This window comes from Myotis myotis, unplaced genomic scaffold, assembly GCF_014108235.1.
Source record: "Myotis myotis isolate mMyoMyo1 unplaced genomic scaffold, mMyoMyo1.p scaffold_m19_p_7, whole genome shotgun sequence".
NCBI lineage: Eukaryota > Metazoa > Chordata > Mammalia > Chiroptera > Vespertilionidae > Myotis > Myotis myotis.
In genome coordinates, this window is record NW_023416379.1 from 70,805,663 (window position 1) to 70,825,274 (window position 19,612).

Sequence of the window (19,612 nt, forward strand, 5' to 3'; positions counted from 1 at the left end):
TGAAACTAAATGTTAAATTAATATTTGTTAAGTAGAGACCCAGATATTGGAGGATGAACTGTGGTTCAAAAAAGACAACAATGCAATTGAAGTAGAGAAGGTTGTTACTCACAGGTCCTGAAAGAAGGACAAGGTTAGTCTCGAGGGCCATGCAGAGAGGCCAGGGCGGGTGCTGGCTGAGGGAGAAGCATAAGCATGATCAGAGGCACATGCTTTTATTAGGGTACGTGTGGAAAGTGCTTTGGAAGGGGTCACTGGGTTAAGTCCAAATTGGTTAAGTCAAACCTGGTTTTGGTAAACTTCATGAGGGTCTCTCTAAGGGGACACAAGGGAAAGGCACTGAGAGGTGGGGGAGACTGCTTACCACAAAGGCAGTTGGGGAGTCACATCAGGAACCTAAAACATTTACCTGTGACTCTGGATTGCTCTGTAGGGCATGCACTTATGGGAGAGGCTAGCATCAGCTCATGGACCCTTCAGCCACTTGGCCACATAAAATAAATGCTGAGGTAGAAAGTACAGAGTAGTTTAGCTAAACTCTCAACACCAAATTTTCAAATCTCTTCACTTCTCTACATCCTCAATAATATTTTCTTAGTTCGAGTCCCAATCTGGTTCTTTTTATTCCTATAATACCTCAACTGCTTCCAGCTACTTCTTCCTTACAAACCATTCTCCACACTAAAACCAGAGTGGTAGATCAAAAACAAACTGGCTTGATTTCCTGCTTCAAAGTCTTTGATGACTTCATGTTACCTTAAAGTGTCCAACACGTCTCCCCATTAGCCAGCCCCTGCCTGTATCCCAAGACTCACCTATTGACATGCGCACGCACACACACAACACCCACACAGACTCCGCAGGCTCCTCTCTGCCAAACCACTTGCAGTTCCCTATGCATGTTGTCTTTAAACAGCCAGCATCCTCTGACAGCCTTCTGAGTGCTCTTCTGAACACTACAGACATGTTGACCCAGCCTTCTTCTATAGCCAACTCCTTCTGGTCTTTTAAGACTCAACTGTAAAGCACTTGGGGAAGCCTCTTATGATTGCTTTTCTTCCATTACCTTTCTATAGCATCTCTCCACAACCCTGTGACAGGTATGTCCCCTCTTGTCTCCTGTCAGGAGTGTAAACTTGCTGAAAAGTTTTAGTCAAGGTTCAAACTATATGGGTTCAAATCCATTTCCACCAATGTATTCGCCATGTACCTTGAGTAAGTTTATTAAGTGTGTATCTCTATTTTCTTCACTGTAAATCTAGGAAAATAAAAATAGTCCTGTTTTCTTATTCTTGTGAGAATTAAATTATTTTAGTACGTTCAGAACATTTGGAGCAGAGCTAGTTTACAGTTAGCACTTGATGCATTATGCAGTTTTATAATTGCTCTTTTTTTTTCTTAACTTCACAAGGCAGAAAGCTCATTAAAAAAAAAGGTCCTAGGTTCCACTGATCACCATATAGTCTTTATTAGTGAGTTCCTGGTGCATAGATAGAATTTCATAAGTCCTTTTAGATTAAATGAATTCTAGATTGATTGACATACGTTCTCTTTTCGGTGTCCTTATTTTTAAAATCCGGGCTGGAAATTTCTATGTCTAGATTCCATGAAAATGTTCTTTTTGTGAAATAAATACTCTGGGGTTCCTAGGATCTGAGAAAGTTTTTCTCTCCTTGTGAGACTAGAACACAAATTTGCATTTGCTTTTGTCATCACACATGTTCTTATGACTGAGGTTAAGCACGCATCTTTAATCATGACACCTTGATGGTTGAAATATTTTTCTCTAATTGTATGTACTTTCCAGTTAATAAGTAATCACACATTATAATACTGACGGATATTTTAGAATATTATTTTTTCCTATATGTTTTATGTTAATTTGGCAGTATTCTGGGGTAGTTTTTCTCCATAATGGAGGGAATAACTTAAATTTAACAATAGAATAAATGTTCCCATTTGACATAAGTCACTTACTAAAAATGTGCATATTTATAAATGTTTTACTCTCTGTAGTGGAAAGTTACTCAAACCAATGATTTATAAATGTAGCTATTAAGTAAAAATATGCTTTGTAAAAAATATTGTTTTTTAAATTTATTTTGCTATAAAATATCTAAATAATAGCATTAAAACATGAATTTGTAGCTTTTATTAAGGGTTCATGATATAGAATTCAGTTTCCTTAATGATTATTATATTTTAAAATAGTTTTCTTCTTTTTATGCTGTATCACAGAATATATATGTATATTTGAAAATTTATAAAATAAAACAATATATCTTCAGCAATGACTATTATCAGAACTATATGAAGTACTGATTAAGTAAGTAAATTAATAAAGTTGCTTTAAGGTTTTACGTCCTAAAAATTGACATAATCATAAAAAAAAAAAAAAATGAAGTGTTGCCTGGCTGGTGTTGCTCAGTGGCTGAGAGTCGACCTATGAACCAGGAGGTCACAGTTCAATTCCATGCCAAGTTTGCAAACTCAGTCCCCAGTAGGGGACATGCAGGAAGCAGCTAATCAATGATTCTCTTTCATCATTGATGTTTCTATTTCTCCATCTCCCTTTCTCTGAAATCAATAAAAATATATTTGAAAAACAAAACAATGAAGTGTGGGAAAAGCAAGAACTAAAGTCAGAGATACTGAAAAGGGAATATAAACATAGAGCTGACAAGAGAAGCCATTTTATTAGTTTAAGAAAAATGGAAAACTAGAATTTGAGACATGAAAGGCAAGGCCAGGAAAGAAATCCAGGGTTTCTGATAGTTCCAGATTTGGCATATAGGCAGAAAGCATGAATCTAACTCCCATCCAGCTTTTGACTCTGGAATCAATGTGGGGAGGTCTTGCATGTTCCCTGTGGTCAGGAACAACACTCAGGCCCGACACGTGTGGTTCAGTGGTTGAGTGTCAACCTGTGAACCAGGAGGTCATGGTTCAATTCCAGGTCAGGACATATACCCAGGTTGCGGGCTGGATCCCCAGTGTGGGGTGTGCAGGATTCTCTCTCATCATTGATGTCTCTATCTCTCTCTCCCTCTCCCTCCTGCTCTGAAATCAATAAAAATATATTTAAAAAAAAAAAAAAAAGAAAGAAGAACAACCCTAGTTAGCTTGGCTCAGGGGATAGAGCGTTGGCCTATGGACTGAAGGGTCACTGGTTCGATTCTGGTCAAGGGCATATGCCTGGGTTGTGGGATCAATCCCCAGTAGCGGGTATGCAGGAGGCAGCCAATCAATGATTCTCTCTCATAATTGATGTTTCTCTCTCCCTCTTCCTCTCCCTTCCTCTCTGAAATCAATAAAAATATATTAAAAGAAGAAGAAGAACAGCTCTCTGTAGGGCTTGCTTGAGAAGAGAGAATCAGATATTTCAAAAATATCTTCCCATATACTGAGAGACAGTGGTTTGGAATACCCTCGGATACAAGTCCTGCCTAACATGCAGTGATGCTCTGAACATCAGTTATGTGAGAATACGTGTGGCATTAAGGAACCCGACCTATGAATATGGAACAGCTAAAGAACAGGAGATTGTGAAGATGAGAAATGTATTTCTTTAGTGAAAGAAACTTAGAAAATGTGAAAACAAAATCTATTAAAAATCATACTATTATGTTAATAGTGAATTAATTTACTTGTCTTGAAATGTTCAGTCTTCTCGCCTTGTTAGGATTTGATTCTTGTTCCATTGCATAATGTTGTAGCTAAAAAAGAGGAGTAACAGTGGGGATCGTGCTTCTTCAGACTGATTTTTCCACACATAATTGGTTGTATTGATATCTAATTCTCATTTTGAGCGGCAAATGAGAATTTTTACATGTATTAACAATAATGTTACCTATTTTATCTTGACTATAACCATGCTAACTAAGTACATTTCAAATCACAAACATTTTTCTGTGTTGTTTTGCTCTCAGATAACGTTCACTATGGGTAATTATTTCCAAATTTGTTAAGCCAAACTAAAAACAACATGAATTTTAGACCTAGTAGAGAATGATGTGGTGACATTGGAATTCTCATATCTTGCTGGTAAGACTGTAAAGTGGTGCAGCCTCTTTGGAAACTAGTTTGGCTGTTGTTCAAAATGTTAAACATAGAGTGCATGACCCAGCAGTTCTACTCTAGGAATATACCCCAAAGAATTGAAAACATAGCATCAAGACAAAAACTTGAACATGAATGTTCATAGTAACATTGTTTATAACAGCCAAAATCTAAAAACAGCTCAAAATGACCATGAACTAATAAACAGGTATATAAATTGTGATATATAACCCCAGTAATAAAAGAGGGGAAAGTTCTGTTACATGAAAACGTTATGCTAAGTCACAAAGACCACATGTTATATGATTCCTTTCATATAAAATGTCCTAAATTGACAAATCTATAGAGATAGAATGTAGGAATGTAGGCTGAGGCTGGGATGTATGGAGTGACTGCTAATGAGCACGGGGTTACTTTTTTGGGATGACAAATATAAAAATAGGTTGTGGTAATGGTTGCATAACTCTGTTCTACTAAAATTTATTTCATCTTGCACCTTTAATAGGTGTGCTCTTTGTCTGTAAATTATATCTCAACATAGCTATTAAAATGAATCTATGATCCAGATAATAGGGAAAAAAATCTGAAACAACTTAAATATATTAATTCCAACTGATAGAATCAGTGATATATATCAAACCATATAACACTCTGCAGCTTTTAAAAGGAAAATGAAGACTATACTTACTTATAGTGTAACCTGCTAAGAATTATTTTTAGAGGAAAAAAATAGAGTAAAATAGCATATTCTAGTAGATGAAAATGTGAAGTAGAATGGTGTATGTGTGTTTATACTATTCTCATCTTTATAGAAAAGGGTATTTATATATACTACTAGAGGCCGATACACGAAATTCATGCAAGAGTAGGCCTTCCTTCCCCCTGGCTGTTGGCATCGACTTCCCTCTGGCACCCAGGACTCAGGCTTCCCTTGTAGTTCTAGTTTCGTCCAGAAGGTCGTCTGGAAGGATGTCCAGTCTAATTAGCATATTACGCTTTTATTATTATAGATTTGTACATCAAATATATGTCTTCTATTGCCTAAGTTATAACACATTTACTTACGTGCTTTAAGAAAATCTAATTAACAGTGATTTGGGAAACTGTTTTCCCCTTCACTATTCTTAGCCACAAACTCAAGATTCTTCTTGGTCAGTTTGTTTTTTTTAATACTTTAAAATAATTCTAAAAATTCTCCTTCTCTGCTGTGAAGAAGGTTTTCTAGGATTCACACTTGTGAGTGAGCCCCTTCCTCCTTCTAAGACATTAAGGCCAGACAGATGTGTGCTGACAATAGCAAAATCCCTCAGGCTGAAGCAATGCAAACTGCTTGCTACCTGCTACCCAAGGGATTCTATAGGACCCCCTAAAGAGCAAGAGTAGCAGGAACAAGATAATGAGTGCCTTTCTTGTTCCACCCAGACCTTCCTAAGATGAATAGAATGCAGTCTTTTTAAAATGCCTATCTCTAAAGATCAGGCTTGATTTTGAATAAAATTAGCATAATTAACAAATATTAATTCATTCAGTTATTGAGATCTTATTAATTGTTATAACAGTGCATGGTTCATCACTATATTCTTATCCACAGTTTCCCAAGAGGCAATCAAACAGATTCTTGTATTTAGATAAGAAAGGCAAAGAAGTTCAATTTTTGCAATATTGTTTATTTAAAAAACAATTTTTAAAAACTCTGATTTTTGCTTTGTTTCTAAACATTCAAACATTCATTATTTTAGAGTGAAAAAGAATTATGACTTTAATATTCCTTTTAAATTGTTAACTATATTAATATGTCCATCATCTAGTTGAGTTTAATAAATATTCACTTGATATTTTTAACTTTTTATGGAAAAAAAGTTAAAATTTTTAACAACCATAGCAAAATTGTCTTTAAAATGTATAAAAAATTAAATAAATTATATTTCAGTCTAAATTATATAAGTAGTAAATTTATGACATAATTAAGAATATATCAAATATAAAATTTGATCCTAATAATATAGAATGCTTTCAAAATTTGATTAATGATCTTAATGTTTTAATTGATGGCTCAATTGATAGTAATTATTTTTTCAGGTGAAACATAGCACCTCCTTCGCCCCTCCAGCAGCTACAGTAGAAGAAAGAAATAGTGACATTTAACTCAGTCTAATAGATTCCCAAGAAAAAGATGATTGACTGTAGTTTATGTCGTCCATGGCAAGAGATGAAATGGTGAAATCATTCAGAAACACTAAACTTAAAAATTAAATTAGAATATGGAATACTGAGTAATAAATCCCATGTAATTCAAATTAGCATTGCCACTTCACTTGACAGAAGTTACCTTAAAGAGACAGACTTATATAATGAGTAAAAATGGGGAGAACTGTGCTAATCTAATACAAAGAAATCAGAGAAAGTTGATAATAAGATTGCATCAAAATTTTTAGAATTTACATTATTTAAAAAACTAAAAAGCAATGTCATGGAGTTATGAAATTGACCCCAAAAATAACTGAATTATATTTACTTATTATTTTTTTGTTAATGGTGTGATATATTGCATGTTTACAAAACTGATTCAAGTTTATTTTTAAGATATTTCTTAGAGAGTCTACTTGAAGTCAAGCATTGTTAGGGATAAAAATGAAGAAAAGAGCAGAAGTGATCCATCTGTCATTCATGGAAATTGCAGTCCAGAGGAAAGAGAAGTGAGTCAGACTTTAAAAAAAATCACAAAAATAAAAATATGGTTATAGCTTGTGATAAACACCATCAAGAAGAGTTTCAGGTTGTAAAAGGATTGTAAACAAAAAGAACTGACTAGCACATTAACACTATTTTTAGTAAACATTTTTATATTTTCTATTTCACTTCAGTTTTTTTATTCCAATCAGTTGATATACATATACATAATAAACACAAAAATAGCTTTCTAATATCAGTCAGAAAATATCTTTGAACTCACTTTTTTTGCCAACATTTTATCTTTTTGACAATGTTTTGGGAGGCAAAATTATGATCTCACACTGACTTTGCTTTTCCCAGTGTTTTATTTATATTTAACACAGGTTCACTTTAGGAATTATAATTTACAAACCAATAGTATACAGAATAATGTCTCTTAAACAGCAACGAGATATATATATATATATATATATATATATATATAGAGAGAGAGAGAGAGAGAGAGAGAGAGAGAGAGAGAGAGAGAGAGAGAGAGACATACCTCACTTTATTCACTTTATTGTACTTCACAGATGTTGGTTCTTCCACAAATTGAAGGCAAGACCCTTCACCAACCAAAATATTACAACTCTATTATGATACTCAGTTTATTGCGGTGATCAGATACCTAACTCACAATAGCTCTGAGCCATGACTGTACTCTAAAGCAATAAGAGATCAATTATACTGTTGTTCCAGCCAAGGAGAGAAAAAAGAAATTGAGTCCATATATACTTGAGGTATATCTTTATGCAAGTTGTACTCAGAAGACAACTCAGCCTGGCCAACCCAGAGCTGATGTCCACGTGCCAGTGCCAAAGTGAAAGTTCCTGTTGCTAGAGCACTTTGCCAGGGAATGACAGCGCTAGTGTGGGCAGGCAGGGTGTTCTTTGTAGAACCGCTGCCTGGCTTTCCCCACTGCCAGCAAGAGTCCCCTGACCTCAGCGGGAGCTAAAGCCCCAAGGTCTTCACAGAGCTCTTTAGATCAGCCAAGGGTAGCCCTGCCCAGGCCGAACACTCCAGAATAGTCTTCACAAATTACAGGCATTTATTGTCTAAATGTACTCTTGTCACATGTTTTATTCGATAAGGCCCCACGGATGCCCCTCAGCAGCTGAGCTAGTGAGTACCTATCAGTGACAACAGCTAAGAGGATAACATCCTGACATAGACTCCTTCACTCTTCTAGCAAAACAACTTCACTCTTAAAAACAACTTCATTCCTAGGTCAAAACAACTCACTCTCAAAAGCAACTTCATGTCTTGTCAAAAACAAAAAAGAAAAAAAAGTGGATTTGAAATCAAACTCATGGACACAGATAATAGTGTGGTGAAGGCCTCAGGACAGATGGGATTGCAGAGTGGAGGGGTTCAACGGGGAAAAAAGGGGCATCCGTGATGCTTTCAACAATAAAGATAAATTTTTTTTACTTTTAATTTCTTTAATTTCTTTATTGATTAAGGTATTACATATGTGTCCTTACCCCCCCCCATTACTCTCCCCCCACTCATGCCCTCACCCCGCTGGTGTCAGTGTCCATTGGTTAGGCTTATATGCATGCATGCAAGTCCTTTGGTTGATCTCTCCCCCTCACCCCCACCCTCCACTACCTTCCCTCTGAGGTTTGACATTCTGATCAATGATTCTCTGTCTCTGGATCTGTTTTTATTATTTTAAAAAAATGTACACAACAGATATCGTACAAAATAAAAATATACTCAGTTAAATTTTGATTATTTATGTTGCAGCAAGATTTTTCATATTAACAAGGTAATTTTATTAATGATTATGTTCATTGAATTTTTAAAAAGCACTGCTTCCCAAACAGTATGTAGCACTCTGGAGTACACTGAAGACATTAATTTAACAAATATTTATAAAGTGTTTACTGTGAATAAGGAATTCTGCCAAAATAAGGAATCTGTGTGTGGGGAAGGTGGAGAAGCAATGGCCAGTGTACAACCGAGCAGGAGTGGCTGTGGATAAAATAATAAATCTACTACAAGCAGGGGGGATGTCCGAGCATCGGTACAATGACATGTTATGGAACTTTAGAGATGACAGAAACATCAATTTCATCTTCGTGGGCCAGGAGCCACCAGGAAGGCTATGATGGGGAAACAATTTAGATCTTGTCTTGGCACGTTAGGTCAGGAAAGGAACAATTATGCATAGGAAATGGCATGGACAAATTTCCAAATTTGGAAAGCTTGGGGTGTTTTAATAGGAATCTCATTAGGCTTGAGAGAAGTTAAGTTCCTTATGAGAAATCATGATAAAATAAGCTGAGAAGTAGAGAGGAATTTGATTATCACGAGGCTATGAATGCAAAAATAAAGAAATTAAATTTAATTCAAAGGGAATTGTTTTTGGTTATTATTTATTAAGGAAGAAAAATTAGATTGATAGTATAATTGTGAAAAATTGTTAAGGAATCATTTGTAGGCATTTCTAAAACACCTCCTGGATACCTGCTACAAATGAATGTAAGTCACTTTGAGAAATACATATTTCTAGCTATCAATATAGAAATAAGTGAAGTTCAAGCAGTTTTATTATGAAAATGTAACATGGCCTAACTTCTTGATCTTATGCTCATGACATTTAGAATAGCCAAGGTAGAACTATGTTCAGTCAAAATTTTAATTCCTTTATACAAAAATGACTCCTAGTCTTATGGAAACTAATATATCCAGGTTTCTTACTACTTTAAAGAAATTAATTTAGCTTCTCAGAACCACATAAGTCGACTATTCGCCCAGGTTCACATTCTGTGGCTCAGACATTTTCAACATTTATAAACCCCATGATTGTAAAACAAGTATAGTAATTCTATTTGCTCACTTAAACCTTAGATGACTGCGGGGGGGGGGGGGGGGGAGGGTTCCCTTCTCTTATTTTAAACAAAAGTTTCTGTCATTTCTACTTAAGTTTCTGGTACTTTTACTTATATTGTGTTTTCTGATCTGCTTATAAATCTAGATCTGCAACATCCTCCTTTACTGCTCCTTCTGGTGGGACAGAAGGGGTGGACTCCATGGGGACTTACCTCAGGCCCTCTCCTGCAGTGCCACCGGTGTGCCAGGAGGATGTGTGCCACAATGGAGGCACTTGCCATCCCATCTTCCTCTCAACTGGTGCATTCTCATTCCATTGTGACTGTCCACTACATTTCACTGGCCGTTTCTGTGAACAAGGTAATCAATCTTCATTATCCTTCTGTATTTCTTTTTAAAAACTTCTCTAGAGAGAGGAAGAGAATTGAAACCTTTTGTACACACAGTGATGGATAGGAGCTCAAACAAGAAACTTCTGTATAATTTTACTTAAAAATCAATTCTGAAAGAACATTTTCAGTTCAATAATGTAGAAGCCAAACCTGAGATATTTTTATTCAAATTACCATTAAACATATATTTTCAATTGCCACCAAAAAGAAATTAAAGTTAAAATGTAATGTTATTTACATATTTTCTTCTAAAAGTGTGATATTCCATCCTTTGTCATAGAAATAATTTGGTTCTAATTAATGCTATTTTTATTGCTTGTTAATCAAATCACATAAGCAGATCTCTATATTTAAATTATTTTGGTGTGTCAGAAGAGTACATTATTTTTTTAATGCTTAAAAACATAATTTTAGCATTAATGGAATTATTTATGAATGAAGTGTAAATTTTCCTATTGTCAATATCTAAGGACCTCCTGAGAGTCAGTTAATTAAAGCCATGCTGGGCACCTACAGCCAGAAACGCCCTGGGCAGATTACAAAGACCTTAGGTTATGAGGCAGCTGACTGCATGTCCCTCCACTAATAGCTTAAAAGTGTCATTGTTTCCTATGTAAAATTAATCACTGGTTTTAAATTGGGGAAGTAGGGGTGAGGATTACTAGTGGATAATGATTCAGATAGCAGAGAAATTCATTACTTATTCAAGATTGTGTTAAATGACCCCCTTTTTTAATACCAAAATGTGAGGCCTCCAAACCTAATTCAAAGGTACGTGTATATGTTATTTAACTCTTCTTCCCTAATGATCTTGTGTGACTGTAGCGAATGTTTTAATATTCAGCCAAGTAAGCAAGTAAACACAGTAAGCTCAGAAATGGAAATAGTCTATTTTCATGTTCATGGTAAAACATTGTGTTCTTAAAGTCTATTTTTTAACTGTAAAGTGCTTTTGACGACACATCATTATTACTTAATTTTTGAGTGAATATTTCATATCTCTGAAAATCTCAAGAGACTTGCCTTCTTCAGCTACAATCTGAGACCATTTATATTACATTCTGTGAATAGAGTTCTAGGGACATAATTTGGATTGTAAAGCTCTTTTAGATCCTAACCATTTAAAAGTCTTAACCATTAAAAACTCTGAGAGGGTTTTTTCTCTCTTGAATTTCATGCTAGGTAGAGTCTTAGAAAAATACCCTCCTTCCCTTCTTCAAATATACTTTGATATTTTAATTTTTTAACCCAAATGTATTGACAGTGGTGAAATTGATGTTGTAAAAGGCGTCTTTAGTTAATGAGTATGTGTCCTGGTCAACCACATGCATTAGAGTACAAATGACCCTCTAGCCACAATTCCTACCTCTCCTACTGAATCCCCCAGTTCTTCCTCCTAATTCCTTACTCAGTAGCTTTAACACTCAGATAGTGGCCTATACTTTTCTTCAGAATAGGAGTAATTCAGGTTTATTTGGAGTTAAATCTAAGACTTGATTGAAGTTTAATAACGTTGGGTGTTTGAGGTGACAGAATACAGGAACCTGAACTCCGGAAAAGAATCTCTGCTCTGTATTCATTGTTTGGAGTGTTTTATCTTTTTCCAAGAGTATTATTCACTTTCTACCTCTTTTTCCTGTTGAATTTACAATATTTTGAAAACTAATGACTGGAATGATAATGTGTTGCTAAAACTAGGTAATCCACTATAGATTACTTATTTCTAAGTGAAAAATAATCAGAAAATGTGAGTAAGTAATTATTACCAAGATGATGACTTGTTTTTTCTTAAAGAAACTTTGTCAGTGACATCTGAGATATATGATGCACTAAACAAAAATGCATGCATAGGACTCTTTAGATTATCAGCCCTGATAGCATTACCTATAACTTTGTTGCTATTCTTGCCTCCTTTGGGAAAAAATATTTCAATATGATATTTAGAATGTGGTGTGATATACATTTTTAGAATTGGGAATGTTCTTTCTAAATTTAAAAATAATCAGTATTTTCTTTTAACTATTTACCCCCTAAACTGGAATTAAGTACCTTTCTTATTTCAGTTATAGAGGAAGTCAAGAACAGGTTTATGTTTTCAGTATGATGCTCTAAATATAAGTCACACTGGTATGCATGTTAGAATCCAGATTGACAGATAATGACTACTGCCTAAGGCCTATGACTCAGGAATCTGCTACCATAATGAGACTTTTTATAGCATTATCCAGGTTGGTCAGATGCCACAATTTCTAAGAGTAGATTTAAATAAACAGTATGGTATGCCAGTTTCTACTACCTGGTAGAAATCTTGCTATGGATAAACAGTCCCTTAAATCAAAGTTTCATCAAAGTCTCTCTCTCTCTCTCTCTCTCTCTCTCTCTCCTCTCTCTCTCCTCTCCTCTCCTCTCCTCTCCTCTCCTCTCCTCTCCTCACTTTACATATATACATATATATGTGTATATACATATATATGTATGCACATATATGTGTATATATATATATATCTATATATCTATACATAGATATATAGATAGATAGATATATACATATGTCTTAGAAATGTTCTCAGTATTAAATTGCTTAGACTTTACTGATAGATTGCTATGAAAATTATTTCTTGCTAAGTTTCTGTTGAGTACATTTAACGTCTAAATTATATAAACTACATTGTGAATAATTTTGGTGTGCCAGATGCTGCACCGAGTACTTCCTAAATCTTATTTCACTCAACCCTCAGAATAACACAGCTAGGTAGAGCATTACATCATGTGCTCTACTTTATTAAATCATCCATATCCAATCACTTAATAACATTGACTTATAGAATCAGTTTGATTCAATATGCTCTTTTTTTATCTTAATTCATATGAGCTCAACCTTGTTGCCTACTTTATCATAATGATCCTGCATCTCACCAGGGGAAACATAAGAGCATATAGTCTTGCTTTGTTTCAGATGGTTGCATGCAGGCAGATGGCTGTCTCCTACTGTAAAGTTCAGAGTGACAGATTTAGAATATCAGTGCCTTGTGCTTGGGGGGAAGTGTATGCCTCTGACTATTAATTATAGGATTAACATTTTTAAACATCCCCATACTTTTTAGTGTTCTATAAAACAGTTTTATAAATAGTGCAGTAAAGGAGTATTTAAATGCCATACATTAAAACCAAGAAACCTTTTGTTTTATTTGAGATCCTGTCTGTATATATTTTATATATGCGTAAAGGTCAACTGCACTGAGTAAATTGCAAACCTGGAAATAAAAGTGAGAGATTTTACTCGGTGTTTTGTCTTGTTATATATATGTTTAAAAGACTGCCTTAATGATGCCTTTGGTTTTACCATAACCGGAATATATTTTAACATTGTGTTAGAGTAGTCTGAATTTATTAAGTTTTTAGATCAGGTGGCCAAATGTCAGATATTCCAGAGCCAAGAAGGCATAGAAACAGAACATTAATCAACATATAACACTGATTTATCTGCTCTCCAGAGAACTGATCATCTGCATCATCAGAAAAGGACCAAGAAATAGGTGTCTGTCTTTTCAAACATAATAACCATGTCTGAAAGTCTGTCTTTCTAATCAAAGAGCAATACAGCATATTTACTAGTCTATGGAAACTGCTAAAATATTAAGATGTTAAGTTGCAAATGAATGGGGATTGAAGTCAAGGACAAGGGCTGAAGGGAGACAAGAATACTTATGGTCAGAGACAGAGGATTTTATTTTTGAAGGCAGAGGTGGTCTGAAGGTTCCAATCTTCTGTGCTCTTCTCCACTATCAGTTGCTGCATTCTCCAGCAGGGAGCAACGTGTTCATTAGTAGAAAAAGCTCCCTCCCCATCCTGGTGCTTGTAACTGTGTAAAATCTAGATGTTCATCAGTCTCTCTATTGACTTTGGTAATAATCCAGAATGTTCACATGGGAAGAGGAGGGAATATACACATATCCCCCATCCATCAAAAAAGGATAACATGCCGAAACCGGTTTGGCTCAGTGGATAGAGCGTCGGCCTGCGGACTGAAAGGTCCCAGGTTCGATTCCGGTCAAGGGCATGTACCTGGGTTGCGGGCACATCCCCAGTAGGAGATGTGCAGGAGGTGGCTGATCGATGTTTCTCTCTCATCGATGTTTCTAACTCTCTATCTCTCTCCCTTCCTCTCTGTAAAAAATCAATAAAAAAATATATTTAAAAAAAAAAAAAAAAGGATAACATATATTTTGTCTTCTAGATGAAGAGAATATTATGTTGTTGTGAAAATAGATATGTAAGAATGACTTTTTACCAGTTCCTTTTTAAGGTAAAACTGTGAGTTCTGGTCATTTCCTTCGACTAAAAATGGGACTAGAGTAAATTAATGAAAAGAGAAACTATTCCATTAATTTTATCCATCTATTCAAACTTGTAATGGGTCCATTGTTCTTGTTCACAAGAAATTTAGTAAAGTTTATGGTCAGATACTAAATGCAATGGCTGTTTTTTCTTAGTTCCTGCAGTCCATACCCTTTCTTATTTATTATTTATTTATTTTAAAAAGAAAACATTAACCTTTTCCATATTAGAATATATTATATAATTAAATTAAGTAGGATTAGTTGCATTCTATCTTCTTATTTGTCATTTTAACATTTTAAACTATGGTAGGAAAGCTGCATGAATACATTTGTTGTACTGTTTAGAATGAAATAGTAAGGATTTGAAAGAAAATTCTGTATTCTAATTAACTAGAATAAATCATTGCACAGAATTGAAAAATATAAATGTGGATGATATGAGAATAGATCAACAGTAAAAACAAAGACTAATGTTAACCGGCCCTAAAATGTTATTATACAGGGTGGGGCAAAAGTAGGTTTACAGTTGTAATACAAATAAACAACATAATAATAAATAATTCAAGACTAAACTCTGTGTTTCACATACTCACAACTGTAAACCCACTTTTGCCCCACCTTGTACAATGACAATACAAAAGTACAGTGATGACCAGAGCTAATTAAGAATAAAGGATGGGAAGTTGGTTTTTAGGCAAGTATTTTCTTCAACATATGCCTTTGGCATGAAAAAAATTAATAGACCTTGTATGTAAAAGGCCACAATATGTTCTTACTCATAATTTCATTAATGAAATAGAGTTGCACCTGAGCAAAAGAACTTAATCATTCAACTGTTTGTCCTTGGAATACTATACCTATTTCAATTGCTTTAATCCATTTTGTTACGCTGTTTCTGTGGGTATGTTTTTATTCTCTGCTCTAGTATAGAAAATAAAGTATACTAGATATAAGTATCTCTCCATATAAGTATTAATAGATATGGAGAGATATGGAAATTGAAACCAATGCTCACATATATATATATATATCACCCTTTGCCTGCAGTTTTCTTTGTTACTTGTAGATTAAAAATGAAGAGTGGATGCTTTGTATAAACTCGATGTTTCTGTAGATAAATGTCAGGTGCAGTAAATAGAAAATGAGAAATCAACACATAACAGCTAATAATTACCATTTCATACTTTCTACCACGTTAAGCTCTTTTCTTGCATTTTTCTCCTTCAATCACCACACCAACCCTGTGAATCAGATAATACTATATTAGTAGTTATTTTTGTTTCCAAGCAATTCAATAAATAATAACTAACATTTTATTGGATGCTTAATATGTGTTAGGCATTGTTCTTAATCTTTGCCTGTAATGACTCATTTTTCATGAATGAGTGTGATTTTGAAGTAAATGCTATTCTCTCCTCATAATTCAGGAGAGACAATGTATGCAGAGATTTAAGTAACTTGCCCATGTAAATTTTGGAATTGCTATTTGAATCCAAGTTCTTAAAACTATCCTTCCCATCTGATCCAAGTTAATGTAAGCAAAGATTTCTAAAAATTATTATAAAAATATAAAGGCAGCACCTCATAGAACCACAGAATGAAAACTTAAAGGTACTCAACTAGGAACAAAAGCACTCTGGATACTTTGTGGGAGTCAAGTTTCACTCTTCCCACCATCCACTTGCTGACAATGGCTTTTGAATCAACACTGTAATGTCTTTCCCCATAAAGAGACTGAATTTTTCTTGGATTGAGCCTAGGAAAGAGATGTGTGGCTAAGATGACCACCTCAAACCCAGTCACTCTGGCCAAAAGTATACTAATGAAGATCAGAAAGCAGCTACCCAAGAAGGAATAATTATGGTTGGCTGGGAATATACCACAAAATGTATAAACTATATTAATATCCCCATCCTACTGATGAAGAATGTAGCACTGAGAAAGTAACTTGCCTAGGTAATAAAGAGATTGGCAAAACCAGAACTCAACTCAAACTGTGATTGATGCCAAAAATTGTTCTTTTAACCACTGTACATGTCTATAATATTTTTAAATCTCCCTTAAAGTATAGGATATGGACATTGAGACAATGCCATCTATAATGACTTAGTAATGAATTTAGCTTATTAAGTTGACTTACACTCAAGAATAACTTAATTTCTCCCAGCACTAACATAAGGTATTTCCTACCAGATTTCTCTTCCTCTTACTTTGAGACAATCTGGATCTATTTCATAGCTTTCGGGTCACTTTCAGGTATTAAGTAGTCTAACTCAATTTAACAAACTAATCCAATTTCACCCCACACCTAATATGAAGCTGCCCATACCCTCCCATCTCTTTCCTTCTTACACTTTCTCCATAAATTTTGAGCCTCCAAGTTCAAATCAGTGATAGAAGGAATCAGGGAAGGTGTCAGAAGTCTTATTCTTTCACATGTGGTGATTGTAATTCTGTGTAGGCAGCAAATGCATTCTGTCGTTGCAGAAACAGCCATCGTTTGTTGCTGATTCTTTACAACACATTTCTCTGCTGTGGGTTGTGTACCCTCAGCTGATCTCTTGCAAATTTCCTTTAGCAACCATCTGGGAAGTACATTTCTACCCTTTTTGGCTAGTGCACCTGATGCAGTTGACATCTTGAAACAGATTCTCTCTAGATGACTTGAGCCTAGTTACCTGACACCTTCCTTATTTTCAATTAGGGGCCCCGTGCATTAATTTGTGCATCTTGAAAGGATCTGTGGGTCGTAAGGCTGCGGTTGGCACAGGGGCGGGTCTCGGCTCATCCTCCGTGCCCCCACCTGGCCCCTTCCCACTGTGCCTCCCCCCCCGGGTCCCCTGTCTACCAGTAGCCCCACTCCCACTGCTGCCACTCCCATGCACTGATGATGCTGGCCCCACTCACATCCGCTGGTGGTGATTGGGGCCAGTACCATCAGTGGGTGTGAGCAGTGGCTACTGCCCCGATTGCCCCTCAGGAGCAGGGGGAGGTGGAAAAGCTCTCAGGGGCGATCAGGGCTAGCAGCCTCCGCTCACACCCACTGATGGTGCTGAGTGATCAGGACTGGCACCAGGCACCAGCAGCGGGTGCAAGTGGGGCCAGCGCCGGCAGCAGGTGCGAGCACTGGGGAGGACTGCGGCACACAGGAGCAAAGCATTTTCAGTAACCACCAGAGGCTCACCCCAATGACAGCAACCTGAGCCCCGCCTTGGTCTGGTGCCCCCACTCACCTGCTCCACCATCCCGCCATGGCCAATGCTCACCAAGTTCCACACATGCCCTCTGGTGGTCAGTGCACATCATAGCGATCAGTTGTTCAGTATTTCCAGTTGTTCTACCGTTCAGTCTATTTGCATATTAGCCTTTTATTATATAGGATTGTATCTGAGGAAATTGCAGTCATCGCTGTCCTGCCAACTGATAGAAGTGCATATAATCCTATAGATGAATCCTTCTAATTTCGGGATTCTCCCAGAAAAAGGATTCTCCCATCTCCATCCCATGCCTCCCAACTCTAGGAATACATGTCAAGTTCTCCCAAGAGCTTCCTGCACAGACAGCAACAGAGGGGGCCCTACAAGTTGCTTCAGCTCTGATAGTGTGCATCCAGCTGTCCACAATTTCTGAGTGATTCTTTTCAGGACTTTCTCACTTGATTAGGGGTGGAGACAAGATATGTCACAATGCTCACTTCTGTTTTAACCCTTCTGTTAGATCTATGTATAATAAATACCTAGGTTGCTCTCTTATAGATTTTGGGGTAATAGTAGTTGAACCAGTTGGCCTCCTCTTAGCATATGCTACTTGGATATGTTTGAAAATTCTCTTTAGACATGGAGGCACTTATCACCATTTGTTTGTATTGGCTGTGCTGTGGAGACTTTAATAAGAATTTGAGAAAACAGGAAAAAATCTTGTTACAGATGCTGTTATATTAACATAAACCTAGAATACATTTTCATTAAGATGGAAAGAAATTCAACATGTGGGAATAATAGTACATCTTCCTGCAATTCTTTTTCAAACATTTACACTGATTTATCCCTACTAGCAGAGGAGATTCAACTCTAACCAACAGATTTTGAGAATTTCTTGTCTCTTTCATCTTAAAAGTCCCATGCTCCTTACATTCTGCAACATATGCATTGTGGTATAAAGAGTAAATGAAATCATTCTCCAGAATTTTCATGTTTCTCCTGTAGCTGCAGTCAGATCTGCTAACAAGTTGAGGCAGATTCCTGGGAACACATGTATTTGAGAATCATAGGTTTACTGAAAATGGCAGTAGACTAAGCGTGAGAAGACATGGAACTCATCCCAGCCCTTAATTAGTTTGTGGGGTTTTAGGGAAATCATGACTCTTTTGATCTTCGGTTTCTCTATCTTCAAAGTGGCAACATTAGAATCAATTTGAGAGCCCCTATTAGCTCTAAAATGTATTCCCTCAGATTGATCTCTAACATGAAACCTCTCGGGTTTTATTTCGCCACTGCTCTGGACTTTGGAGGGAGGGGCAGCCTATGAAACTCTGCTTCAACATCAGGGAAGACTCTTCACCTTACTAGGAGCGCTCACTAGTCAGACTGTTTTCTTACTTCACTGCCTAGTGTTACAGGGTGAGTTCCCTGAGAAGAAGAATCCTAGACAGAGATTATAAAGGAGGAATTTTAGACAGAAGGATTTGACAGCAAGTGCTTTGCAGCATCTGCCACAGCAATATCTCTCTCTGTCTTTTAGATTCAGTAATGGAATAGTCTAGCCTTTTCCAACCTGGGATATTAAATTTGTCTTCTCTTATGTGCTTTCCCTGACATTACTCACCAACAGAACAGCTTTTGAAAAACAAAGTGCTTTGGGAGAAAGGATGCTGCTTGGAGTTGAAGAGAATATCTTGAAGTTCCTATTCTCACTTAAGTTTTTATTCTTAATTGAAAGACTTCTTTTCCCTTACTGTTTTACTTCTCTGGATCCCTTACAGACTTATTTTCCAAAAGATCTGTACTTGATTCTTTTTCCAAATACATTTGTTTTTTACGTGACACGTTATCATTCATGATCTGATTGATGCCTGGCTTCGTTTACCTCTAACATCCTGCCATTGAAACTGTAATCCACTTATACCAAGGGATTTATAATTCCCAGCATTCCACGTGCTAGCTTGTGTCAGGCCCCATGCCCACCAATGTTCTTTCTATGTGCAATGTTCTTCTAAACCTGGTTAGCTACTTTTCTTCTGCAAAGACTTGGATGGATTATTACCTTCTCTGG

The 19,612-nt window shown here is 36.1% G+C and overlaps 1 protein-coding gene across 1 annotated transcript in view; it reads left to right on the forward strand.

Annotated features, from left to right (window-relative positions):
• The window catches only part of EYS (eyes shut homolog), a 1,264,258-nt gene that overhangs the window by 875,535 nt on the left and 369,111 nt on the right, over positions 1-19,612 (forward strand). Inside the window, 1 exon segment of the mRNA XM_036318417.1 lies at positions 9,755-9,969. Coding sequence (XP_036174310.1) covers positions 9,755-9,969 — 215 coding nt within the window.